At 33.0% G+C, this 22,111-nt stretch overlaps 2 protein-coding genes across 3 annotated transcripts; both read right to left on the bottom strand.

Moving 5' to 3' along the window:
* Positions 1 to 854: 854 nt before the first annotated feature.
* On the bottom strand, positions 855 to 4,547 carry LOC118029554 (receptor-like serine/threonine-protein kinase SD1-8). 2 transcript variants are annotated; one of them, XM_035033462.2, is made up of 8 exons: positions 3,167 to 4,547; positions 2,902 to 3,039; positions 2,641 to 2,807; positions 2,321 to 2,528; positions 1,937 to 2,174; positions 1,690 to 1,840; positions 1,253 to 1,580; positions 855 to 1,006 (listed from the first exon to the last, which is right to left on the bottom strand). In XM_035033462.2, the coding sequence occupies exons 1-7, from the start codon at positions 4,428 to 4,430 to the stop codon at positions 1,263 to 1,265; spliced, it is 2,484 nt and encodes an 827-aa protein (XP_034889353.1). In that variant the 5' UTR covers positions 4,431 to 4,547; the 3' UTR covers positions 855 to 1,006; positions 1,253 to 1,262. The 2 variants fall into 2 exon arrangements, with proteins under 2 accessions (XP_034889353.1, XP_034889352.1); XM_035033461.2 differs by lacking the exon at positions 855 to 1,006 and having other exon boundaries at positions 1,180 to 1,580; positions 3,167 to 4,546.
* Positions 4,548 to 10,002: 5,455 nt separating this feature from the next.
* LOC118029559 (uncharacterized) lies at positions 10,003 to 12,812 on the bottom strand. The gene is made up of 5 exons (XM_035033469.2): positions 12,656 to 12,812; positions 11,735 to 11,838; positions 11,450 to 11,620; positions 10,666 to 10,872; positions 10,003 to 10,314 (listed from the first exon to the last, which is right to left on the bottom strand). The coding sequence occupies exons 1-5, from the start codon at positions 12,723 to 12,725 to the stop codon at positions 10,228 to 10,230; spliced, it is 639 nt and encodes a 212-aa protein (XP_034889360.1). The 5' UTR covers positions 12,726 to 12,812; the 3' UTR covers positions 10,003 to 10,227.
* Positions 12,813 to 22,111: the final 9,299 nt, after the last annotated feature.

Raw genomic sequence — 22,111 nt, 5'->3', positions numbered from 1 at the left:
TGTGAAAAATACTTCACTAAGTAAATTCCCAAGAAAGATTGGAGGGGTCACAAACGGTCCCGCTTAAAACCCAATCTCCTTAGACAGAACTTCCTAGACTGTATTTAATCACCGCATTGACTTTCTATATACGCCAACAGTAACGTAAGTGAACAGTACCGTATGGATGAATAGTGTCGTATAGGTGAATAGTGTCGTAGACGTGAATAGTAACCGTATACACGAATAACTTTTGTGTGTTAACAACACCAACCAAGAAGGCTCTGATACCACTGTTAGGATACTGGCATGCAAACCCGACAAGACAAAAGGCTAAAATGAGAACTGAGACACAAGAATTTACGTGGTTCACCCAATTGGGCTACGTTCACGTGCAAGTATAGAAGGATTTTACTAAGTAATGTGGGAATTACAACCTCTCTTTTATAATAGGAGAACAACTAAGAATTTCTCTATTACTAGGAGAAAACACCTCACTTACTCTCTCACAAATACCTCACAATTTTGTAGGATTACTTTCCCTCTTCACTCTCTCTTCTTTCTCCCTTCTTTAGTGTGTATATAATGCTTGGATGCATTGTCTATTTATAAGCAAGCATCCATGCAAGAGCAAATGGCCAAGTGGCCAAGTGACCAACTATCTTCACAGTTACATGATTTGGTATGATGCCCGCAAAGAAGCAATTAATAGAGTTGATGGACATGGGATTCCATCAACCATTTCATTGGCAATGTTCGCACAAATTTCTTCGGAAAGTTGTAGAAGGTTTTGGCATTTTCAACGGAATTCACGATGGACAATTCTTTTGGCATTTAAGGTGTCGATGGGGTTGCCGGCGGGAAAAAACTTATTTTTTTGGAGTGGATATTTCATCAGCATTTCTATCGGAGTTGGAAGTTGCCAACAGAAATGCTGATGGAATGTAAATCCCTGACGAGAAACTTGCCGATAACATATTACCTTCAACAATTCCATTGACAAGTCAGATACTAGCAGAATGTTTTCCTAGACATCAAAAGAATATCCTGTCAGCGTTTTCCAATTTTCTGATAGTGGTTTGAAGCTGATGATGTGTTTATTTTTTAAATTCACTATTTGTTTTCTTTGATGCAGTTGATATTTCTAATATTTTTCTGGTCACAGCTGCAATAAGATCTCAAGTTGGATATGAAGCAATATGAGCCAGTAAATTTTGATACTTGAAATATTGATGAATTTCAATGTATAAACATGTCAAGTGAACTGAAGAACCTGGAAAGTCTTATCGAGCCTCGGGCAGGCTAATTGTCAATTCGTTGTTAGAATATATAGTTGATGTGTTGTGAAAGGCAACAAAATTGCTAGATCTCCGACGACTAAGACTAGAGAATGCAGGTTCTTTTGGAGAAGGAAGTGATGCATTGTCATTGCTCAACATCTGAACCACTAATGGCATCGTAGGTCTATCAGCTGGAGATTCCTGAACACACAAAAGCCCTACATGGATGCACCTGAAAATTCTGTCAGGACTTTCACATGAGTCCTTTATCGATGGATCAATAAGGTCTAGTCCTCTAGCTTCATTCCACAATTCCCATGCCTGAGAAGCATTTTAAATACATTAATGTCTTGTTTTACTAGTAATCAACTATTATATGGAGATAACACAGAAGAAAAGGTTTCTTTTTTCTTTTATTTTTTCAACTTACCCATCCTTGAAGGGTCAGAGGAAGATCGTCGCGAAAAAATTCAGCATTTCTCTTACCGGTCACAATCTCTAATAGCAAAACTCCAAAGCTGAAGATATCTGATTTTTCTGAGAATTTTCCATATTGTGCATATTCAGGTGACATGTAGCCACTGCAGAAGTATATGAATTAGTAATGGCAGAAAATTAGAATATCAGTAGAATCAGGTTGATGCCAATAGAAGTATATGTGGGGTATTTAAACTTACTAAGTACCAACCACCCGTTTGGTATCTGCTTCGGTTTGGTCGGATCCAAACATCCTTGCCAATCCAAAATCTGAAATCTTAGGATTCATTACATCATCCAGTAATATGTTACTTGCCTTTAAGTCCCTGTGGATCACTTTCAATCTAGAGTACTTGTGAAGGTAAAGTAGACCTTGAGCAATGCCCTCGATGATTCGAAAACGTTTGCTCCAATTAAGGCTTGCCTTTTCAGAAGGATCTGATAGAAGAAATCATTAGCTGACAATGTGATTATGGTAGAACAAACCTAATGTAATGCAATTTGGTAAGTGTTCAAGCTATTGACGATGTTCAGACAAGGATGGCTACATATTTTAGGAGTTCAGAGGAGAGAACGAAGTTTACCAAACAAAAACTTATCCAGGCTTCGATTCCGCATGTATTCGTACACCAATATCCTCTCCTCCCCTTCAGCACAGCAACCTAAGAGTCTCACAAGATTAGTGTGTTGGAGCTTAGAAATAAGTTTCGACTCATTCATGAACTCTTCTAGTCCTTGTCCAGATTTCTTAGAAAGCCTTTTTATTGCAACTTCTTGAATTGCCAAATCTCCCTACAGAGCAAATGCTCAATAAAACCAATCACATCATCTGAAAAGAGAAAGTAACTGAAATCAACTAAATTTGAAAAGTTGGAAGCAGCATTTCCTAAAAGTGGAATAAAACCTTATAAACAGTGCCAAAACCACCCTCTCCCAGTTTATTATCTTCAGAGAAGTTATTTGTGGCAGCCTGTATTCTGTTCAAGCTAAATATGTTCAGCTCCGTGTCACCATTACCAGCTTCTCCTCCAATGGTGGTGCTGGTCCCAGTAAAACTCTCTTCAATTATCTCTGTCAGGTATCAACTAATGTTAAGCTACAGAGTAAACCAGGACAGCCAGCAATAATCATTATCTTTTTGATGAAGAAAGGTATGGAAAGACACCTTGTTTTCCAAATCTTTTTCTCCAGGTGAAATAGCCAGATAGAACAGTAAGAACCCCTAAAGAAATTACTGCTACTAGAATTATAATAGAGCGCTTGCGTCTACTGGAAAAGTTATCGCTACTTCCATCATTTTCAACTGCATATAAAAGTAAAGGTAGATTAGTTGTTATTGAAATTCACTAAAGGGGACAACTAGTCCTAATCCATTAGGCTCAATGCAGATGTTGAGAAAGTTAAAACTAGTTGAAATTATATGATCATACCAAGTTCTCTGTCATGAACACGAACGTAAAGAATTTGCCCTTCAGTGTCATGTACAATATCCATCAAGTCCCCATACCAGCTCAGGCAGTTAACTGAGTTTCCTTGACTTGCATTGACAAGTGCATAAGCTGTGCAGGAGCAATTTTGCAGGCACCTTGATTCACAATCATTGGCACTCATATTTTCCACTAGATACGAATGATCTGGTAATTTGATAGTTTCAATCTTCAAAAACCCATCACCCTTGTCGCATGTTAGTGCCTTTTGCCTCACACAAGTGTCACTGGTCCAATTCGTCATATGCCACTCTTGCTGAACTTTTGGCTGGAAACCTGTCAAACATTTGCAATAAACTGGAGAACCTTTTTTGTCACAGCTACTAAATGGACTGCAATGACCATAGAAATCACAGTAAAGTTTAGGCCACTGCCACATAGAAAACCATTGACTGTTTTTCTCCTCCCATATCAGAGCCTCAAGTCGCCCATTTGGGACTAGTGTGATCCTTACTATAGCAGAGATATCTGAGATACTGTAAGAAAGATAAATATCATCACCCTCTAACTTTACAGTAATGTAATAAGCAAAAGGTAGCCATCGGGATAACTTCGTTAATGACATAGAGTTGCTGTAGACATTGGTTCGGCTATAAGGAACATGATCCTTCCATATGAAAAACTGCAGAGGTCCCGTCGTATCCAAGCCGAAAGAGAATAATCCTGGTTGTGGATCTTCAGCGTCTATCCAAGACGTAAGCTGTCTTCTTTGACCAGTTTTGCGATTATTGCCAACTTTCATACCAGGCAAGAACGTATCCGACGGATGATCAAAGCTCTGCCACAGGATGGTTTCCCCACTTCTCAATAAAAAGTTTCCACTATCCATGAGGACACCCATCATGCTATTTATAGCTGAATGAGCAATCTTTACATTAGATGACCAAACAATTCTCCCTGTTGCATCCAGAACCACTAGATTTCCATCGACCCCGAGTGCGAAAGTTCCTAGAGAATCAGTAGGGGATTCTCTATTCGCAACCCAGACAACAGATTTCTTCTGAATTTTGTTATACCAAATGCCGAGATAGTGCCTTGGAGTTGAATTTCCCACACTAAAGAAACCTAGAGCAAAAGTTCCACTAGCAGAAATTATGGATTGATTTGCACTGACATAGCTGCCTGAAACTATAATCCCTTCACCTGCACCGATTGGCAATAGAGAAACTGAGATTGACATTAAAAGCAGCAAAACAGAGAACCCCATTATCTATTTGTGAGGCTGAAAGAAAGATATCTGCAATTAATGACTAGAAAGGCTTCCCATCCATATATGATCCGCAGCAGTCATCTGAAGTTGGATATGGTGGATTATGAGCCCTACATCAAATAAAAATCTAGCCATCATTAGAAATTAAAGGCCTGTAAGGAAAATGCCAAATGACGTCAATTTTTGCAGGCCATTGGTTTACGAGAACTTTCATTTGAAGAATTAGGGGCCCGTGGGGCAATGCATGAATGGACGGTGGGAGCAGTCTTTTCATCTTTCTTTGGCCCTCATATGTCTCCACTTCTAGCTCGTTTTACATGCATCTTAGTTCCCAGACATGGAATAATAGCATGTTTAGCTTCCAGGCAAATAGAATAGGACAAAATGGATGCAAATTACGTACTGGCAATCCAATCCTGATAAAATCAACCATGTGGTGCAGTAAACTAAGAACATAAATCAAAAGGAAAATGTTTCTTTACATATTAAGCGACTCTTTGAAACCATATAAAGAAAATAATTAATTTTGGTAATGCGTGACCTGACTGATAATAGTAGAAGAAAATATCACCACCGAAAAGAAAAAGAAGAATTACATGAGGCTAACTAAACGGTTACTTAATAAAGAGAAGATCCAATGGGCTGAGCCCAGCCCATAAAATAAAATACCAAATTGTCTCACTGAGAACTGACTAGTCTGATTAGAGATTTCAAAGTTGATTTATTAGAAAAGATTTAATAATATTATTAAATAATTATCTTGAACAAATTTTTGCCATATTTCTTTATTGGGAAACTCAATATTCATAAAATCAGAAAAAAATAAAAATAAAAAAAATTTTAAAGTATAATAATAATAATAATAATAATAAACACATTATTGACGTATCAAACTAATTATCGAAAACCAACCACACCATCATAGTTTTTAGAACATAATGATATGGTGTTGTGCTGAAGAGCAAAAGCATATCATTCAATTTTCCTTTCATGAGGTGACCTTATTGAAAGAGATATATTTTTTTTTCCATATTATTAATTATGGAAACCCAAGGGAGCGCACCCACCCCGCAATGCATTTGAGGGTACTCGAGAATGTAATATTAATTAGTTTTTGAAAAGATGATTGAAATTCAAGAATAAAGAAGTTTATTGCAAGAAGGAATTACAATCATGGAGTTGTTAGTACAAACATGCAATGAAGATTCTTGATAGAAGAGCATATATATCTTTTGTTCTTTTTGGATTTTTAGGCTATGAAAACTATTGTCTGTTGATTAATTACAAGCCTATATATAATTACAAGTCTCCTGATTATCAATTTATTGCTTAAAAACCTACTAGTTTTTACCTGCTATTCAATTTTTAACTCATTTTTTTTATAAAAAATTTAAAAAATCTAAAATAAACAAAAAAATAATAAAAATCCAAAAAAATATATGTTGTTGTTAATATATTTGCATCATTTTTTAACATTTTCAGAATTATCTTAAAAGAATTTAAATTTTTAAAGGTTTTTTAAATGCATTCAACTTTTCATGCATTATTTTTAAAATCATTAATTTTTTTATTAAGTCGATATTGATATTGATAGTTTTCAAAAAATAAGAAAAATCAAATTTTATATAAAAAAAAGTTCAACATTTTTGCTGCCAACATATACACAGGAGGCAACTTTCATAATCTATTTTTGATTTTTTTAATTATATTTTCTTTTAAAAAAAGAATTAAAATTAAAACAGTATCGGAACTGTTCTTCTTCTTCCCTGCACATGCAGAGGTAGGGAGAAAAAAGATTTTTAAACCTTTTTCCCGCTCAACTTCTCTTTCTCTACCTCCCCCACTTGCCTAACTACTGACACAAGTCACACAACCCATACCCTTACCATAATGAAATAACAGGAAACCCATGCCCTGGGGTGGCTGCACAGAGCCATGCCCCGGCCAAGGGCAGGGTAGCCCTCCCCCCCTGCCTCCTATAAATACAGGGGGAGAACCAGATACAAGGAGGGGGGAGACGCGTACCTAGAGAGTGGAAAAATAGAGGGGGATTTGTTTTGAAAACGGAGACGAGCAGAAGGGGAAAAGAGAAAGAAAAAGGAGGAAGGTGAGACAGGGAAGAAAAAACCGAACAGAACAGAGGAGGAGGAGAAAAAACAATAGAGACAGATACGGAGAGGGGGGGGGGGAACCAACAGAACAGGGGGGAGTTGACGGGATAACGAAGAAATAAAGAAACCCAAACAGAGCGGGATTGGGAAGAGAAATCGAAAGAAGAACAGAGGGGATAGAGAGAAGGAAACAGGGGAGAACAGAGGCGGGAAGAAGGAGAGGGGAAAGAGGGAAACAGAAACAGAGAAGAGAGAAAGAGTGAACGAAACGAAAGAAAATAGAAGAGAAAGAGAGAAGGAAGAAGAGTAGGAAGAAGAGTAGAAACAAAGCAGAAAAAAAGCACACTTTCAGGAGGAGAAGAACCATCGACCGGCGCAGCAGCTCCTCACTGCACAGCCACCACGTTTGGAAGAAGAATCACCGGGGTTCCCAGCCGCCACCGCCGCCACCACAAGCCACTGGAGGCAGCAACCACGCACCTTCATTCCAGGTAACCTCGCCCCCCCTCTGTCCATTTTGTGTTCGTCTTCATCAGGCAGCAAATGAAATATAATTAGTGGTTACTGTGAAGAGCACAGTAACCACCTGATTATAATTGAGCACAGTAACCACCTACAAGTTCACTGGTTGTTTCGGGCTTGGGCTTGAGCATCAGCCCAGCTCACGCGACTGGGTTGAGTTCAGTCACAAAAAGGTTCTCTTTCAAACCAGTTCTAACTGATTTTATTTTGGACAAATCTCAACTCAGTTTTTTTTGTTAGGTCCAGACCATCGAAAAAATTCAAAAAAATCATTTTAAAATTTATGATTAATGTTAGTTTATATTTTTTATACTATAAAATATAAAATTGATATTAAAATACCAATTTTTATCAAAACGTTTTGACTGGTTTTCATCAAAATATTGTATTTTCATACAAAGAAACTTTCGGAAAAATAAACATATGTTTTAGCATGTATCTTGACTTTAATAACTAGTTTGTTAAAATCATGAGGAATATGTCAATATTTAAAAAAAATTCAAAAAATTATTTTGTTTTGTCTTTTAATATTAAGGATTACATGTTTATATGTAAAAGGTAGTCTCGATATTAAAAAGATAGTTTTTTATTAATGTTATAATTATTAGGTTTTACTCGATGAAACAAAAATCTCCTTATCAAGGAGAACTTTTCTTTAACCTTAGACTGACCACTAATTAGAAAGCACAAGACCTTAGTTTTTATCGAACAATAAAACAATGCAGCTTATCTTAAGTAGGACGTATTTGGGGTGTTAATACCTTTTTTTTATACAATCAGTCTCCGTACTTGATCTCTGAGACAAGTTAGGTTTCTTAGTGACCAAAATACTAAATGGCGACTCCTATTCCATTTTTTTTTACGGATAAAAGACAAGATTCTTGTTTTTCTATTTGCCAAATAGATACATACAATACACACATGAGAGAGTGGACAATTGTCGGGACCCTGCTCACATGCAACACTATTGGTTACAAATCCACTCAATCTATGAATCTACAAGGTTATCAATATATCTACTTGATAAAAAAAAAATTGAAGATTCTATGAATTTGGTCGAATTGCAAAGCACTTGCTGTTTTTGATGATGTTGCTGATTTGGTTAGCATGCAAGTTAAATGTGTTCTTTTCCATACCATTCTTCTTTTAAATAAGGAATTTGAGAGTAAATGGCTAATAAACGCTATTTTAATTCCATACCATTCTCTATTTTAAAGATCTGAGAGTAAATGGATTTCTTTTACCTGCTCTTATATCCTCACTGCAGTCTGCATCTGATAACTACCATCTTTCATCCAAGCATATATGAAAACAACCTGTTACTTATTATTATATAAGTAACTTCGGCTCATTTTTCCTTTCACAGACTTCATTTCTTCTTAATTAATTTTTATGTATAACATGTACTCGGGATTTTTAAAGGTGATCCGGTTGCTTTTATAGTCAAGGAAGTTTTTTATTTTTACTTTGACTAACATTTACAGAGATGTATTGAATCTTTTTAAATACACCAATTCAATACGAAAAATATGCAGGAAAAAAATATTTAAATACCCTTCACCGTAGAATAAACATAAAAATATTTGGAGGTCTTTACTGGTTAGTCTTAATAGGAGCATGAAGATTTAAGACTCGGTTTGTGACCCTTAATTCGTTGGCCTATAGTGAATTCGGCTTAGGCCCTAATAATAATTTTAAACTTGACATATATATATATATATAAAAAAAAAAAATCTCACCTAAACTTGTAAACTTATTATTACGTGAAAGGAGTTGTTGAAGAGTTCACAAGCGGATACTTATAAGTTATAAGTTAGTTTTTGAGGAGGAGAATAGTCCAAGTTTGCTAACAGGTCTGGACCTTACAGTCAGGGCTTGAACACAAGACCTAACATATGTGAAGGAATATAAATGAAATGGGAAATGATTCATTCCATGAAAACACTCGAAGTCACGAATCTTAAGAGAGAAAAAAAAAACATATAAAGCAACATTGGAAATTTAATCATTTTTTTTTATCAGAAATTAAAAGTAGAAGAAAAAACCTACTAGATTCTCTTCTATACGCCATCCTTTATTGTGATTGACAAACCATAATTTATGATTACAAAAACTTTAATCCAACTATAGAAATATGATAATAGAATTGAAACTGCTGATGTTTGGATTAAAATGGTGTTTTGGAATGAATTTTAACCTTGCTTTTTGGTTAAAATTTAAATTTTTTTCTTCAAATTAATTTTTTTAGTGTTTTAGAATCGTTTTGATATGGTAATGTCAAAAATAAATTTTTTAAAAAAATAAAAAAAATATTTTGATATATTTTAAAACAAAAACACACTTTGAAAAGTAACCATTACCATACCCCAAAATACTTCCTGAATAAACTCTCAATTAATGTTAAGGACAAATGAAGGGATAATTAAGCATATCAATAACGTATAAGGACATAATTAACTTATTGAAAACGAGACTCAATTAAAAATTCTGTAAAAATATAAGGACTAACAGAGTTGTAAGCATGAGAAAGAATAGTCATATAAGAACAAATGCAATAAAAACACGATGATCTCTCCTAAGTTGTTGCAAAAGCTTATTTCTTTATATATACCAAACTAATATGAAAGCTATATTAAAACTCCTCTTTAAAACCATATAAATTATAATTGTAAAATCCAGATTAACCTAGCAGATCAATTTGAAACGAAACTAACTTGGAACAATTTGAGTTGACCAGAATCTAATAGAATAAAAACCTGATCTTTAATTTGTTGATTTTTTTGAAAAACAATTGATCAAAACTCAATAAAATTTTTTGATCAAACCTTGTATAGGACTCACAAAAAAACTAGAAAAAACAAAAATTAGTTTTTAAAATTGAGTTTTATGTTTAATTAAATTATACTCAATCTCAATCACAACCATAACCACAACCATTAAAACAAACACTATAAAATAAGATTACATAATAAAGAGAATATCCAATAGGCTGAGCGCAGCCCATACGATAAAATACCACATTGTCTCACAAAAAGGTGTCCATCTTGCAATTATTCATGCCTCCCAGTACAGTTTGAGGCCTTAGGGAATCCAAACTCGAAAATATAAAATAAGGGTTTAGTAGTTCAAAATGTTTACCCTGTTACACATGTCTTGCCGAGTTACGCCATTTGGGATGCGATCGAGTGGTCAGAGTTGACGAAGTTGCTGGTGGCCTGAGCAGTGGCAGGTGTCTCCACGGGGTTGTTCTGTGAACAATATTGTTCATAGAACAGTTAGAATATTGATAGGATGACAGATTAATAAGAAGAAAAGGAGAATACTAGGATTTTATTAAAAAAATATTGAAAATTTATCTTAATTTTAAAACTTTAACTACTGTGTAAGGCTTAAAAACTAATTTTATATTAAGTCATAACCAAGTTTGAAACCTACACAACACCATAGTAAAAAGAAAACTACAATAACCATCTCTATGCAGAAATTTAAACCTGTTGATGAGACCCAACTCTTTTGAACTTACTATGCATCCCCTCAAATGATTTTATATGATAGAATGTACTTAAATAAAGAAATGAGAGCTTTTAGTGCTGCATTACCATCTCTCCGGCGTTCTCAAGCAAATATTCCACGTCTATGCCCCACGGGGCGCACACCCGCATATGCAGTTCATGTTCCTCTTTTAAGGCATTAAACTTTCTGTCGCGCTCCAGCAATTCCTGTGCATGTTTCGCTTTCAAGGCATGAATCTCCTGTGCATGTTCCTCTTTTAAGGCACTCATCTTTTCCTCACCTGAGGCAGTCAACTGCAGCCAAAAGTGTGTTGACGAAGTTAATGGATATTATATGAGACAAGATGTAATTAGCCTTCTTTTGAGGAGTGTGTACTAATCATCTACATCTGCTTTCAAAGAGATCATGTACGTAGATTTCTAATTAAAGTTTATAAATGCAAGAATGAGAGTCATGAAATTTACGCATCAATAGTGTATAATAATATAATTTACTATGAAAGGTTCACAAATAATTTAGACCAAATGGATTCGAGACAGCAATTCATAGGGTGTGACACAAGAGACATGGACTCGTCCTGAGTAAATTAGCTGAATTAGAGAGTCAGTAAACAGAGATATTTACTTCCTCATGAAAATAATAATAACAATATGCATAATTTCAACATTTTCATTGATACGAGTCATGCTTCCCAACACTTAAGAGACGGTATTTTCATCTTTTTTCCCAATAAATGTTTTTGTTTTGAGTATATATCAAGATTTCTGCCTTAATTAGACGGATAATATTATTATGATTTCTCAATACACACATACAATGTAGTTGTTTTGTGGAAAGATCAGTGTATAGAAGATGAAGAGAAAATCCCACCTCTTCTAGTTCACGTATAGAATTATTCTGTCTATCTTGCATTATCCTCAAGCTGATAACTTCTTCTCCACGTTCCCTCAGTTCCATCATCATCTGATCTGTTTTTCCTAGAAGACGCCAATTGGATTCCTGAAGTATCCCATTCTCTTTCTTCAAGTCGTTTGTCTCTTCCTGCAAATTACATAGGAAAAGAAATGAATATGAGTTATGTATGAGGGAAAGAAAAATAAAGAAAATCACCACAATGGAGTACTAGAGAGGGGTAATTTTTGGCTGGCTACTTACCTTCTTTTTCGCACGGTGATCTCTGTCGATATCCTGTTTGGATTTCTTCCCAGCTCTAGATGATGATGGTTGAACAGAACCTCGGCGCCGCTTATGACCAGAGCCTGCGTGTTTGAACGTGTATACATGAGCTGCTTTGGGGGCAGGCATCCATGAACACTATTACAGTTAACTTCTTTCCTTCTTTTTCAATTTTATTCCTGATTTAATCCCTAACTTAGGTTATCTGTACAAATTGTTTTCCCGTAAAAATGGTCCACTAACCTTGTTTTTAGTATCTGTTTGACTTGCAATTATAATTGAAAAAAAGCTAATAAACCAATTACAATGAAATTATAATATTTAGCTTAGGTCACCAATATAAATCAATTGCAATTAATATCCTCTCTAAGTGTAAGTGTATCTACGCTCCCTACAAATCCAATATTTATCATTCATCCACCCAATGTTGCAAAATCAAACGGGCTTCCTCCCTTTTTCATCCAGACTTGGATCGATGAATTAATTATCTAATTGAATCAAGCGGATTAGGCAATTCAAGGACTTTGTTTGGGTTTGAAAAGCTAGTCAAAAGGCAGCAAATGGGTTTCGCATGAAACCCAGGCATAATTATATAGAACTTAGCTTGAGCTGAAACAGTGAGAGAAATCAAAGATTATTCAACAGATCGGATGCTTAAAACATTTCCTTATTATATATCCATCCATCCAGCTAGATCTAACCATGCATCTATGTATTTAGCCATAAAAAACACGAGAACATATATCATTCAACTCCAAGAAATTTTAAATAGGTGAAGTCTCAAAATCATGAAAGATTGAATGAATTTTTATTTTATAACATAGTCTCGAAATTATGAAAGATTAATAAATGGTTTATAAAATGAAAACTACTAGATATAACCACAATTATTTGACTAACCGGTGATACTTGGATCTTGAAAATCCTGAACCGAACTGGGATCCTCCTTCCCCAAATTCCCTGCCATCATCGAACCTCCTGAAGATATACAATTTCAGCTTTTTTTTCTTTTTCTTTTTTCTTTTTTGAGGGGGAGGGAGAGGCTCCCCTTGATAAAGAATCCCTCTGGGCAAGGCCATGAAACAGCTAATCAAGGGATCCATCGACTTCTAAAGTAAAACGTTCGATATCGAAGGATTTAAATCGGAAATACTATTTGCATGGACCCACTTTTAAGCCAGGAGAGTTGCAAGCTGATAAGGTGATATTATAGAGACAAAGAGATAAACGTGGAAAATGGTTTTTCTAAAAAAAAAATTAAAAATTTTTTTTATGTTTGTTTTTTATTAAAAAAATTAACCAGTAAAAAATACTTTTTGATCAAAAAAAAATTTAATTTGATTTTCAGAAAAATATTTTTCTTTTATTTTAGAGGGAAAATACTTTTCATAAGTTATAAAAAAATTAGAAATATCATACTATTTGTTAATTATAACAAATTTGATCCTCAAATTATTGATTGCTATATATTTTATCTTGAATTTTTTTTTTCCATTTCACTCCTTAGAATTTGATTTAATTTGATTTTTGTATTAACTTTGTCCTTATTTTTATGATTTATGATTGTTATTTTTTTCTCTTATTATTTTTTTAATTAAAATTTTTTATGTATCAAATTTGGTTCTCATTCTTTTGATTGTTACTTATTTTATTTGAAAATAATTTATAAAATTATTATTATTATTATTATTTTAATTTCATCATCTTTCAATTTTTTTATTTGTTAGATTTGATTGCTATTTATTTTATTTGAGATAATTTATGAAAATTATATTTTTTTTTTCTCAATTTCATTTTCATTCAACCTTTTAATTTGTAAGATTTGTTTTTTATTATTTTAATAAACTTGAAAAAAAATATTAATAAGTTATTTTCCAATTCATTTTTCATGACATAACAAAACACTAGAAAGTGTTTTCAAACTTATTTTCCACGACTAGCCAAGGAGCTATGACAGTAGACACAAGAGAAGAAAGATGATTATGAATTGCCATGAATTAATGTATGTTAAACTTGTCGCACGTGTGTGGCGTCGCGGCAAAATTATGTTCCACTTTAAATTTAAAAATGTATCTATATCTATCTGGAAAATATGGGAAGACAAGAAATTCTTGTCTTTTATCGGTGGGAAATGGAATGGGAGTCGCCACCTAGTATTTTGGTCACTAGGAACCCTAATTGGTCTCAGAGATCGGGTACGGGGACTAATTGCATAAAGGGAAGGTATTAACACCCCAAATACGCCTTACCTAAGGTAAGCTGCATTGTTTGATTGTCTGATAAAAAGCTAAGGTGTTATCATATTTCAATTGTTGGTCTATTTACGGTCAAGAAAAGTCATCCTCAATAAGGAGGTCCTTATCTTATCAGGTAAAATCGTAATCGTTCTAACATCTATATAAAAACTATATTTTTAATATCAGGAATACGTTTTACGTATAAATTCGTAATCCCCAATACTAAAAGAAGACAAAAGGATTTTTTTAGAATTTTTGAAATATTGGCATAGTTCTCGTGGTTCTAACAAACTTGTTGTTAAAGCCAAAATGCATGCTAATACATATTTTTTTTTTTGAAATTTCTTTTGTTGTATGAAAAAATATGATGTGATGATTTTTTCTTTATTTTGGAGAGACTAGGCCGTATGTATTAAAACAAAAACATTTTTTTATATATATATTTTTTGATGTCTTGACGATAATCGAGTATTTTAATACTGGATTTGTATCTTTACGGTATAAAAATACAAACCAATATTAAGCCATTTTGATAAAAATATGCGAAAAATCAACAATAGTTTTTAAGGATTTTTTCAGAATTTTTGAAAGCAAAACATTTTTTTATTTTTAAATTTTTTTGATGTTTTGAAGAAAACCAGGTATTTTAATATTGAATTTGTATCTTTACGGTATAAAAATACAAACCAATATTAAGCAATTTTGATAAAAAATATGTAGGAAAATCAATAATATTTTTTCAAAAAAAAATTTAATTTTTTTTTTGGATATATATCTATATATATATAAATAATATAAAAATATTATAATAAATAATATAAATATTAGGTGGGATGGGCTGGGCCGACCCAACTAACTGGGCCGGACTCAGCCCCAAAAGGGTTGGGCCGGACTCGCCCCAAAAGGGGATGGGCTGATCTCGACCCAACTGTTCACTCTACTTCTTTGATTCTGGGCCGAACCCGGCCCAGACATGAAGGCTAGGCCAGAATCAGCCTAGCCCAGAAAAAAGGGGAGCCCAACAGTGCTGGGCCAGCACCAGCCTAGCCCACCATCTAAAATCCAACCGGGGGGGTTATTTCCCCCCTCCCATCCTCCTGCATGTAGAACGAATGTTCTACATGTAGGGGAAACGCATAAATGAAAAATAAATGCAGGGGGGAAGAAGAGCTTACCTGGGGTGGAGGAGGCGGTGTCTTGCTGGTCGGACTGCTTCGCTGGTGGTGCTGTGGTGGAGGCCGGTGGTGGTGTCGTGGCATACGGACGTCGACTCCCAGCAGCAATGCTACTATTTCAAGCGACGGAGGGAGAGGTTACTGCTCTTCCCTTCTCCTCCATGTGCCTTCCTCTTCTTTCGTTTTCGGTGGTTTCCCTTTATCCTCCCGATTTGTTTTCAAGTTTCCTCCCCGTTTCAAGCTTTTCCTCCCTCTCAGTTTGGGTTTGCTAGTGGTTCTTTCTCTCCTTTTTCAGTTTGTTTGTTTTATTTCTCTGCGTTTTTTTTTCCTTCCTCCGGTTCGTTCCCCCTCTCTCTCTCCGGTGTTGGATGGTATTTATATAGCAAAGGGAGCGGGGGCCTCCCTATCGCCGCCCTATCGCTGTGCATGGGGAGCGGCCACTTCCTGCCTTACCGCAACGCCGGACGAGGTGGCCAATGGGTGTAGCTGGCAGGGTGCGACTCTCGGGGTCTCATCAATGAAGGGGTATTGGGCTTCGGGTTTTGACAAAAGCTTCTTTCTTCCCCTATTGCGTGTCCAGGGGAAGAAGGAGGAGGAACAATGTCGCTCAAAACGACACTATTCTGTTCTCTTTGTTTTTTTTTTTCAACATGAAACGACGTCGTTTTGGACAAAACGCGTCGTTTTATTTAATTATGGCGCCAACACGTCAATCTTCCAAATCAGTTCTTAATTATTTCAATTGCATCTCTGACAACTTCAATCTCTGCCCTTATAGTTGGCTGCCTTTTCAACTTTGATCCTTGGCCTCTGATTTATGTAATTTGACCCTCAATTGATCAATAAACTTACAATTTCTTCAATTTGGCCCCTGATTTTGTTAATTACAGCCCTTATATTTACGCGCTTTTTTCAATTTGATCCTTGGTTTCGGATTTCCTCAATTAAGTCCCTAATTGGCCATTAAACTTAAATATTTATGCAATTAAGCCCCTGATTTGACCAAATCAACTCTTAAAAATTATAATCTAACCCCAGAACTTTAATTTCTTCCAATTAAAGCCTAAATTGACTTAAAAATCTATTTTTCTTGCAATCAAACCCTCTATAAATTCAATTAAACCTTCAATAAAATCCAATTAAGTCGATAAACATCTAATTTTGGACTTTTCTCCTCAAATTTAAAATTTCATTTTCAACAGGACTCTTATCATTCAAGAATATACTGTCAAAATTTCAATCTTTGTATTTTTAACCTCCTTAACCAATTTTTCTAACCATTTTCTGAGCGCTCCCGCCTCCTATTATTTTTTCTAATTTCTTCCGGCTATATATTTATTTATTATTATTTTTTATTTTATTATTTATTATTATTATTTTTTTATTTTTTTTTTGTTATTATTATATTTTATTATTATTATTATTATTATTATTATTATTATTTATTATTATTTTTGTGTGGGGGACCCAAAAATGGGTTACAACAAAACTCATGAAAATTAAAATTATCATGAGTTGAGAGGATGTGTTAAAAAAATAATTAAGGTAAATTTTTTTTTTTTTCAATTGATTAAAGCAAGAATCAAGAAAATGATAAAATCAAGGTAATTAAGAAATTATTTTTATCATCTAATCAAAGGAGATAATCAAGTATTTTGTATAATTTATTTTATTCTATTTCACTATATATCTTATTATATAACTATATAAACTTTACATAAATTAAATGTAAAACACATAATTAAAACCTTTGCATTGGTCGTGCCTGTTCACAATGCTACTATGTTCTAGATTCTTTTTCCGCAAGTGGTGTTCTGTTTCTATTTTTCCTGAATGACTTGGATTTGGATGTTCTGGCATTCTCAAGTACTGATCTTTCTTTTTTCTTTTTTTTCTTTTTTGAATTTGAGGAAACCCCACCCTCCGGAAAACGCACTTTGTGGGCCCAGATAAGCGAGTAAAATCCCGGCTGTCCCAGGCTCTTATAAGAAGTGCACGCCCTGACTCGAACTGAAGACCTGCTGTGCAGATTTCAAGCCCTTTGCCACCACGCTACAAACCTTGGGGACCTCAAGTACTGATCGCTTTAGAACTCTAAACATCTGTAAGCTAGTTCTGATTTAACCATGAATACGTATCTTTTTTGTAAGAAAATATCAAGTGTAAATGACGAAAACAAAATCCATATAAATGATAAACTCTTGCAGCATGTTAGTTTGACTCTATCTTTGTTTCTTTATCCTAGTAAACGAGGACTTCTGTAGTAATATTGGTCTACCAAATTGTTTCTGTATATGTTACTAAGTAATTTTCTATAACTTTGACTTTTTTTATTACATTGACAAAATCTTTTTTTATTACATTCACAAAATCTTTGTTCTACCAATATCATAGAGCATATAAACTAGTTAATGTCTATTTCATCTTTTTACCTATGGCCATTTAAGATTTAAATTTCTCTATTATCCACTAAAAATGCTTAAGAATGTATGACTACACGGGGTTCCATAGAAAACACATCTGGCTTTTTAGTTGTATTTCCTTATTTTATACAATGATTAACATATACTAGAAGGTTTTGACATATTTCAATGTAGCAATGAATAATGAAATATCAAGATTTTTTACACTTTGATCTTAATGAATTTTTTACATTTTGGTCCTCAAAGTTTTTGAGGATTTTGTTTGTTTATTAGCATTTTTTTAAAAAATCTGGTGGAACAACACTGCTAAATTTTTTATTTTGATAAAATTTCATAACTTTTACATGTTATAATTACAAAATAGAATATATATAACTTGTTATTCCAATAACAACATCTAAAAAATTATTAAATCAAAAGTAAAGAGAAAAGTAAAGAGAAAAGAAAAGAGAAAAAAAAACAAAATTCTGGAGACACATTAAAGCCTTGATTATAATATTATCATTATCATAAAAAAAAAATCTATATAAAATGAATCTAATAATATAAAAAATCATTAATAATGACCCGAATATATTATATTTATTATTCAAAGATGACACATGACTTATTTGTTGTTTTTGCCAAGTTTGGCCTCATTATGTAATGAATCAAAATTTAAAGCTAGATAAAATTTATTCTAGAATATTCTGTTTTTTAAAATGAAACAAGTTATACGGGCTATTCTGGACTGAACGAAAAAACAACACAAGTGACGACCTCGTGTTCAATATGGGCAAATTGGGTCTACAGGTCGGCTCCCATGAGCCAAAATCTTGGCCAACCAGCTGTAAAATTAATTTGATGCGGATGCGGCCAGGGAAGAGGTGGCTATAGATAGCGTTCTAATTGAATATAAAATAATATAAGAAAAGGACCTTTTATTACTGGAACAAGAAGAGAGGGGTTTGAACTTTGAAGGAGACTTTTGAAGTCCTATTGTAGACATGTTTTAATGTTTTCAATTAAAAATATTGTATTTATACTTATGATTTTGTTTAAGTTTGGTAGTAAAATGGCCCTGAGTTATTTAATATATATTGTTTTTAATTTTTTAAGTTTTAAATACTTATGATTTGTCAATTAACTATATATCTATGTTAGTTCATAAGCATGTTATAATTAATGGATTGAGAACACTTCAATTTACTCATAAATAATTTATCTGTGCAAAGCCTAATCCATGTTATATTTAGCACACTTTTCTAAATGTTTTCCTCTTCGAATTGGTAAAATTCAATTTTGTCCTTACAAATTCATCAACATTCAACTTTTATCCTTAAATTCTTAATTTTCAAATATTACCCTTCAACTTCTCGAAAAGTTTCCGTGAATCTTCTAACCATTAAATGACAAACTTATTTTCATTTGGATGTTTAGGATCTTTAAGTGTTTTTTTTTGTGAGATATAGTGAATATGAGGAATCGGGGGGGATCAGAGAAAAGTAAGAAAAATAAAAAGGAAGTCAAGAGCAAGCTTTTTTGTTATTTATTAAGGGGAAAAATAGAAAGTTAGAAGAAGTATAGGGATAATTAATATTAGGAATTATTAAACTATATAGGGGTAGGACTTAGGAGTGCAGCTACTTCATGAAGCACTAATTTATTGAATCCTTCGATATCGAACGATTTACTTTAGAATTGATCCCTTGATTGGCTGTTTCATGGCCTTGCCCAGATGGGATTATTTATCAAGGGGAGCCTCTCCCTCCCCTCAAAAAAAAAAAAAAAAAAAAAAAACACTGAAATTGTATATCTCCAGGAGGTTCGAAGATGGCAGGGAATTTAGTGAAGGAGGATTCCAGTTCGGTTCAGGATCTTCAAGATCCGAGAATCACCTGTAAGTCAAATAATTGTGGTTATATCTAGTAGTTTTCATTTTATAAACCATTTAATCTTTCATAATTTCGAGACTATATTATAGGACTATATTATAAAATAATAAAATAAGATAATTTTTAAATATTTTTTTACAAAATCCAATCATTCTCTTTTTTTCTTCTTATTAATCTGTCATACTATCAATAATCTAACAGTTCTATGAACAATATTGGTCACAGAACAACCCCATGGAGACACCTGCCACTGCTCAGGCCACCACCTACTTCTTCAACTCTGACCACTTCGCATCCCAAATAGCGTAACTCGGCAAGACACATGTAGCAGGGGTAAACATTTTGAACTACTAAACCCTTGTTTTATATTTTCGAATTTGGATTCCCTAAGGCCTCAAACTGTACTGAGAGGCATGAATAATTGCGAGATGGACACCTTCTTTGTGAGACAATGTGGTATTTTATCATATGGACTGGGCTCAGCCTATTGGATATTCTCTTTATTATGTAACCTTTTAGTTTGCCTGAGGCATTTCTTCTTTTGTTCTTGTTGGTTTTTTCCCCTAATACCAGTTTATCTTGGGCAAAATCCGGGTTACAAGTCAATAAGATTGATCCGGGTCATCCTTCAATTTTCTTTTAAAAAAAGAATGAAAATAAAATTATTTTAATGGATTTTTTTCAAAAACATCAACAAATTAAAGATCAGGTTTTTATCATATTAGATCTTGATCAACTCAAGTTTTTGATCTTGTTAGCTAAGGTTTCTTTCTATTTTTATTTTTTATTTAATTTAGATTGGTTGAAGCTCCAAGTTATTTGAGTCTCAAGTCAACTGTTAGATTAATCTAAATTTTACAATTATGATTTATATGGTTTTAAAGAAGAGTTTTAATATTGCTTTTATATTAGTTTTGTATATGTAAAGAAATAAGCTTTTCAACAACTTAGGACAGATCATTGTGTTTTTATTGCATTTGTTCTTATATGACTATTCTTTCTCATGCTTCCGACTATGTTAGTCTTTATATTCTTACAAAATATTTAATTGAATCTCGTTTTCACAAAATTAATTATGTCTGGATGTCAATGATTTGCTTAATTATCCCTTCATTTGTCCTTAACATTACATAATAGCTTATTTAGAGACTGTTTGGGAATGTTGTAGTTGTTATTTTATAAAATATTTTTTTAATTAAAAAAAATTATTTTTTAAAATTATATCCTTATATGTTAATTTTAAAGTTTTTAAAATTATTGTAAGATAGTCACTAGGCACTTTTACAATTTATGAAAGGAAATTTAAATACCACTCTTGTAACAACAAGCTTGCTTGACACAAGAGCGTCATAGTCTCACAACCTAGATCATGAGTTTTACGAGTTAGTCAGGTTGATTTGAGTTTTTTTTTTAATTGATATTTTTTTAATTTAATCTTTAAACATTGAGTTTATTAAAAATTAAACTTTATAATTATTTTTTATTTTATTTCTATAGAGCTATTTTGATCTTTTGACCAGAGTTTGACAAGTTAACCCGGGTTGACTTGAGTTATTTTTTTATTTTTTTTAAATCAATTTAATCCTTCAACATTAGGTTAATTGAGAATTGAACTTTATATATTTTTTTTATTTACTTTTTATGGGGTTATCATGATTTTATGATTTGGTTTGTAGGTTAGGCCAATTAACTTAGTTTTTTTTTTTTTAAGCTGAAACTTTTTCAATTTTATTCTTTAATATGGGGTTGACTGGAATTTATATTTCATGATTTGTTTTGGTTTAATTTCTATAAGGTTATTTTGATCTCGTGACCTAGGTCACATGTTTGGTCAGTTAACTCGAGTGGTATTTTATCTTCTTTTTTTTAAAAAAAAAATACATCCTTCAACTTTTAGTTGATTTAGAATTGAGCTTTATAATTTGTTTTCTATGTGGTTATCCTAGTCTTATGATCGAAGTTTGACAAGTTTACCTAGGTTGACTTGGCTTATTTTTTTTAGTTAATTTTTTTTTTCAATTTCATCATTCAATATTGAGTTGATTGAGAATATGGTTTAATAATTTTTTTTTATTTGCTTTCTATAAGATTATTAAGGTCTCATGACCTCGATAATGGATTTGACAGGTTAACCCGAGTTGATCTAATATGTTGTTATTTTAATATTTTTGTAAAAATATCGTTTTAATTTTTTTTAGTCAAGCTATATTTTTTATAAGTTATTCGAGTTATTTTTGAACTTGTCAAGTTAACAATGTCACATCATTATGCTATAAACGACATTAACAACACTAAGATATTATTTTATGTCTAGAAAAAATTGATCCGACCCACAACATAGCTCGATGAATAATCTAACAATGACCTAAAGACCATTGTCAATATGCTTTGATTTTTATGTTGCATAGTTCACTCATTGTTACGTCTTTTAACAAGATTTAATATACAGATAAATTAACAAAATACTAGAAGAGGTGGTGCTTTGATTGTGCACCGCTTCACAAAACACTATTTATTTCAATATTTTTTGTTTTTTTTATATTTTTTTAATTTAAATTTTATTATTTAATATTTGATTTGGTTTGTTAAAACACTTTCATAATGTGTATGTCAATGAGGGCAGAACTAGCCTGACATGTATGGCTAA

This window comes from Populus alba, chromosome 19 (assembly GCF_005239225.2).
Source record: "Populus alba chromosome 19, ASM523922v2, whole genome shotgun sequence".
NCBI classification, from domain to species: domain Eukaryota; kingdom Viridiplantae; phylum Streptophyta; class Magnoliopsida; order Malpighiales; family Salicaceae; genus Populus; species Populus alba.
The sequence above is the reverse complement of the archived record's forward strand: the minus strand, read 5'-3'. Positions and strand labels throughout refer to the sequence as shown.

Coding starts and splice junctions, on each gene's coding strand:
- LOC118029554 (XM_035033462.2), bottom strand. CDS start 4,430: ATGGGGTTCTCTGTTTTGCTGCTTTTAATGTCAATCTCAGTTTCTCTA. Junction 2,529..2,640: donor GTTTTGGCACTGTTTATAAG/GTTTTATTCCAC, acceptor TTTGCTCTGTAG/GGAGATTTGGCAATTCAAGA. Junction 2,175..2,320: donor CCTGGATAAGTTTTTGTTTG/GTAAACTTCGTT, acceptor TTCTTCTATCAG/ATCCTTCTGAAAAGGCAAGC.
- LOC118029559 (XM_035033469.2), bottom strand. CDS start 12,725: ATGATGGCAGGGAATTTGGGGAAGGAGGATCCCAGTTCGGTTCAGGAT. Junction 11,621..11,734: donor ATCACCGTGCGAAAAAGAAG/GTAAGTAGCCAG, acceptor TGTAATTTGCAG/GAAGAGACAAACGACTTGAA. Junction 10,873..11,449: donor CTATACGTGAACTAGAAGAG/GTGGGATTTTCT, acceptor TTTTGGCTGCAG/TTGACTGCCTCAGGTGAGGA.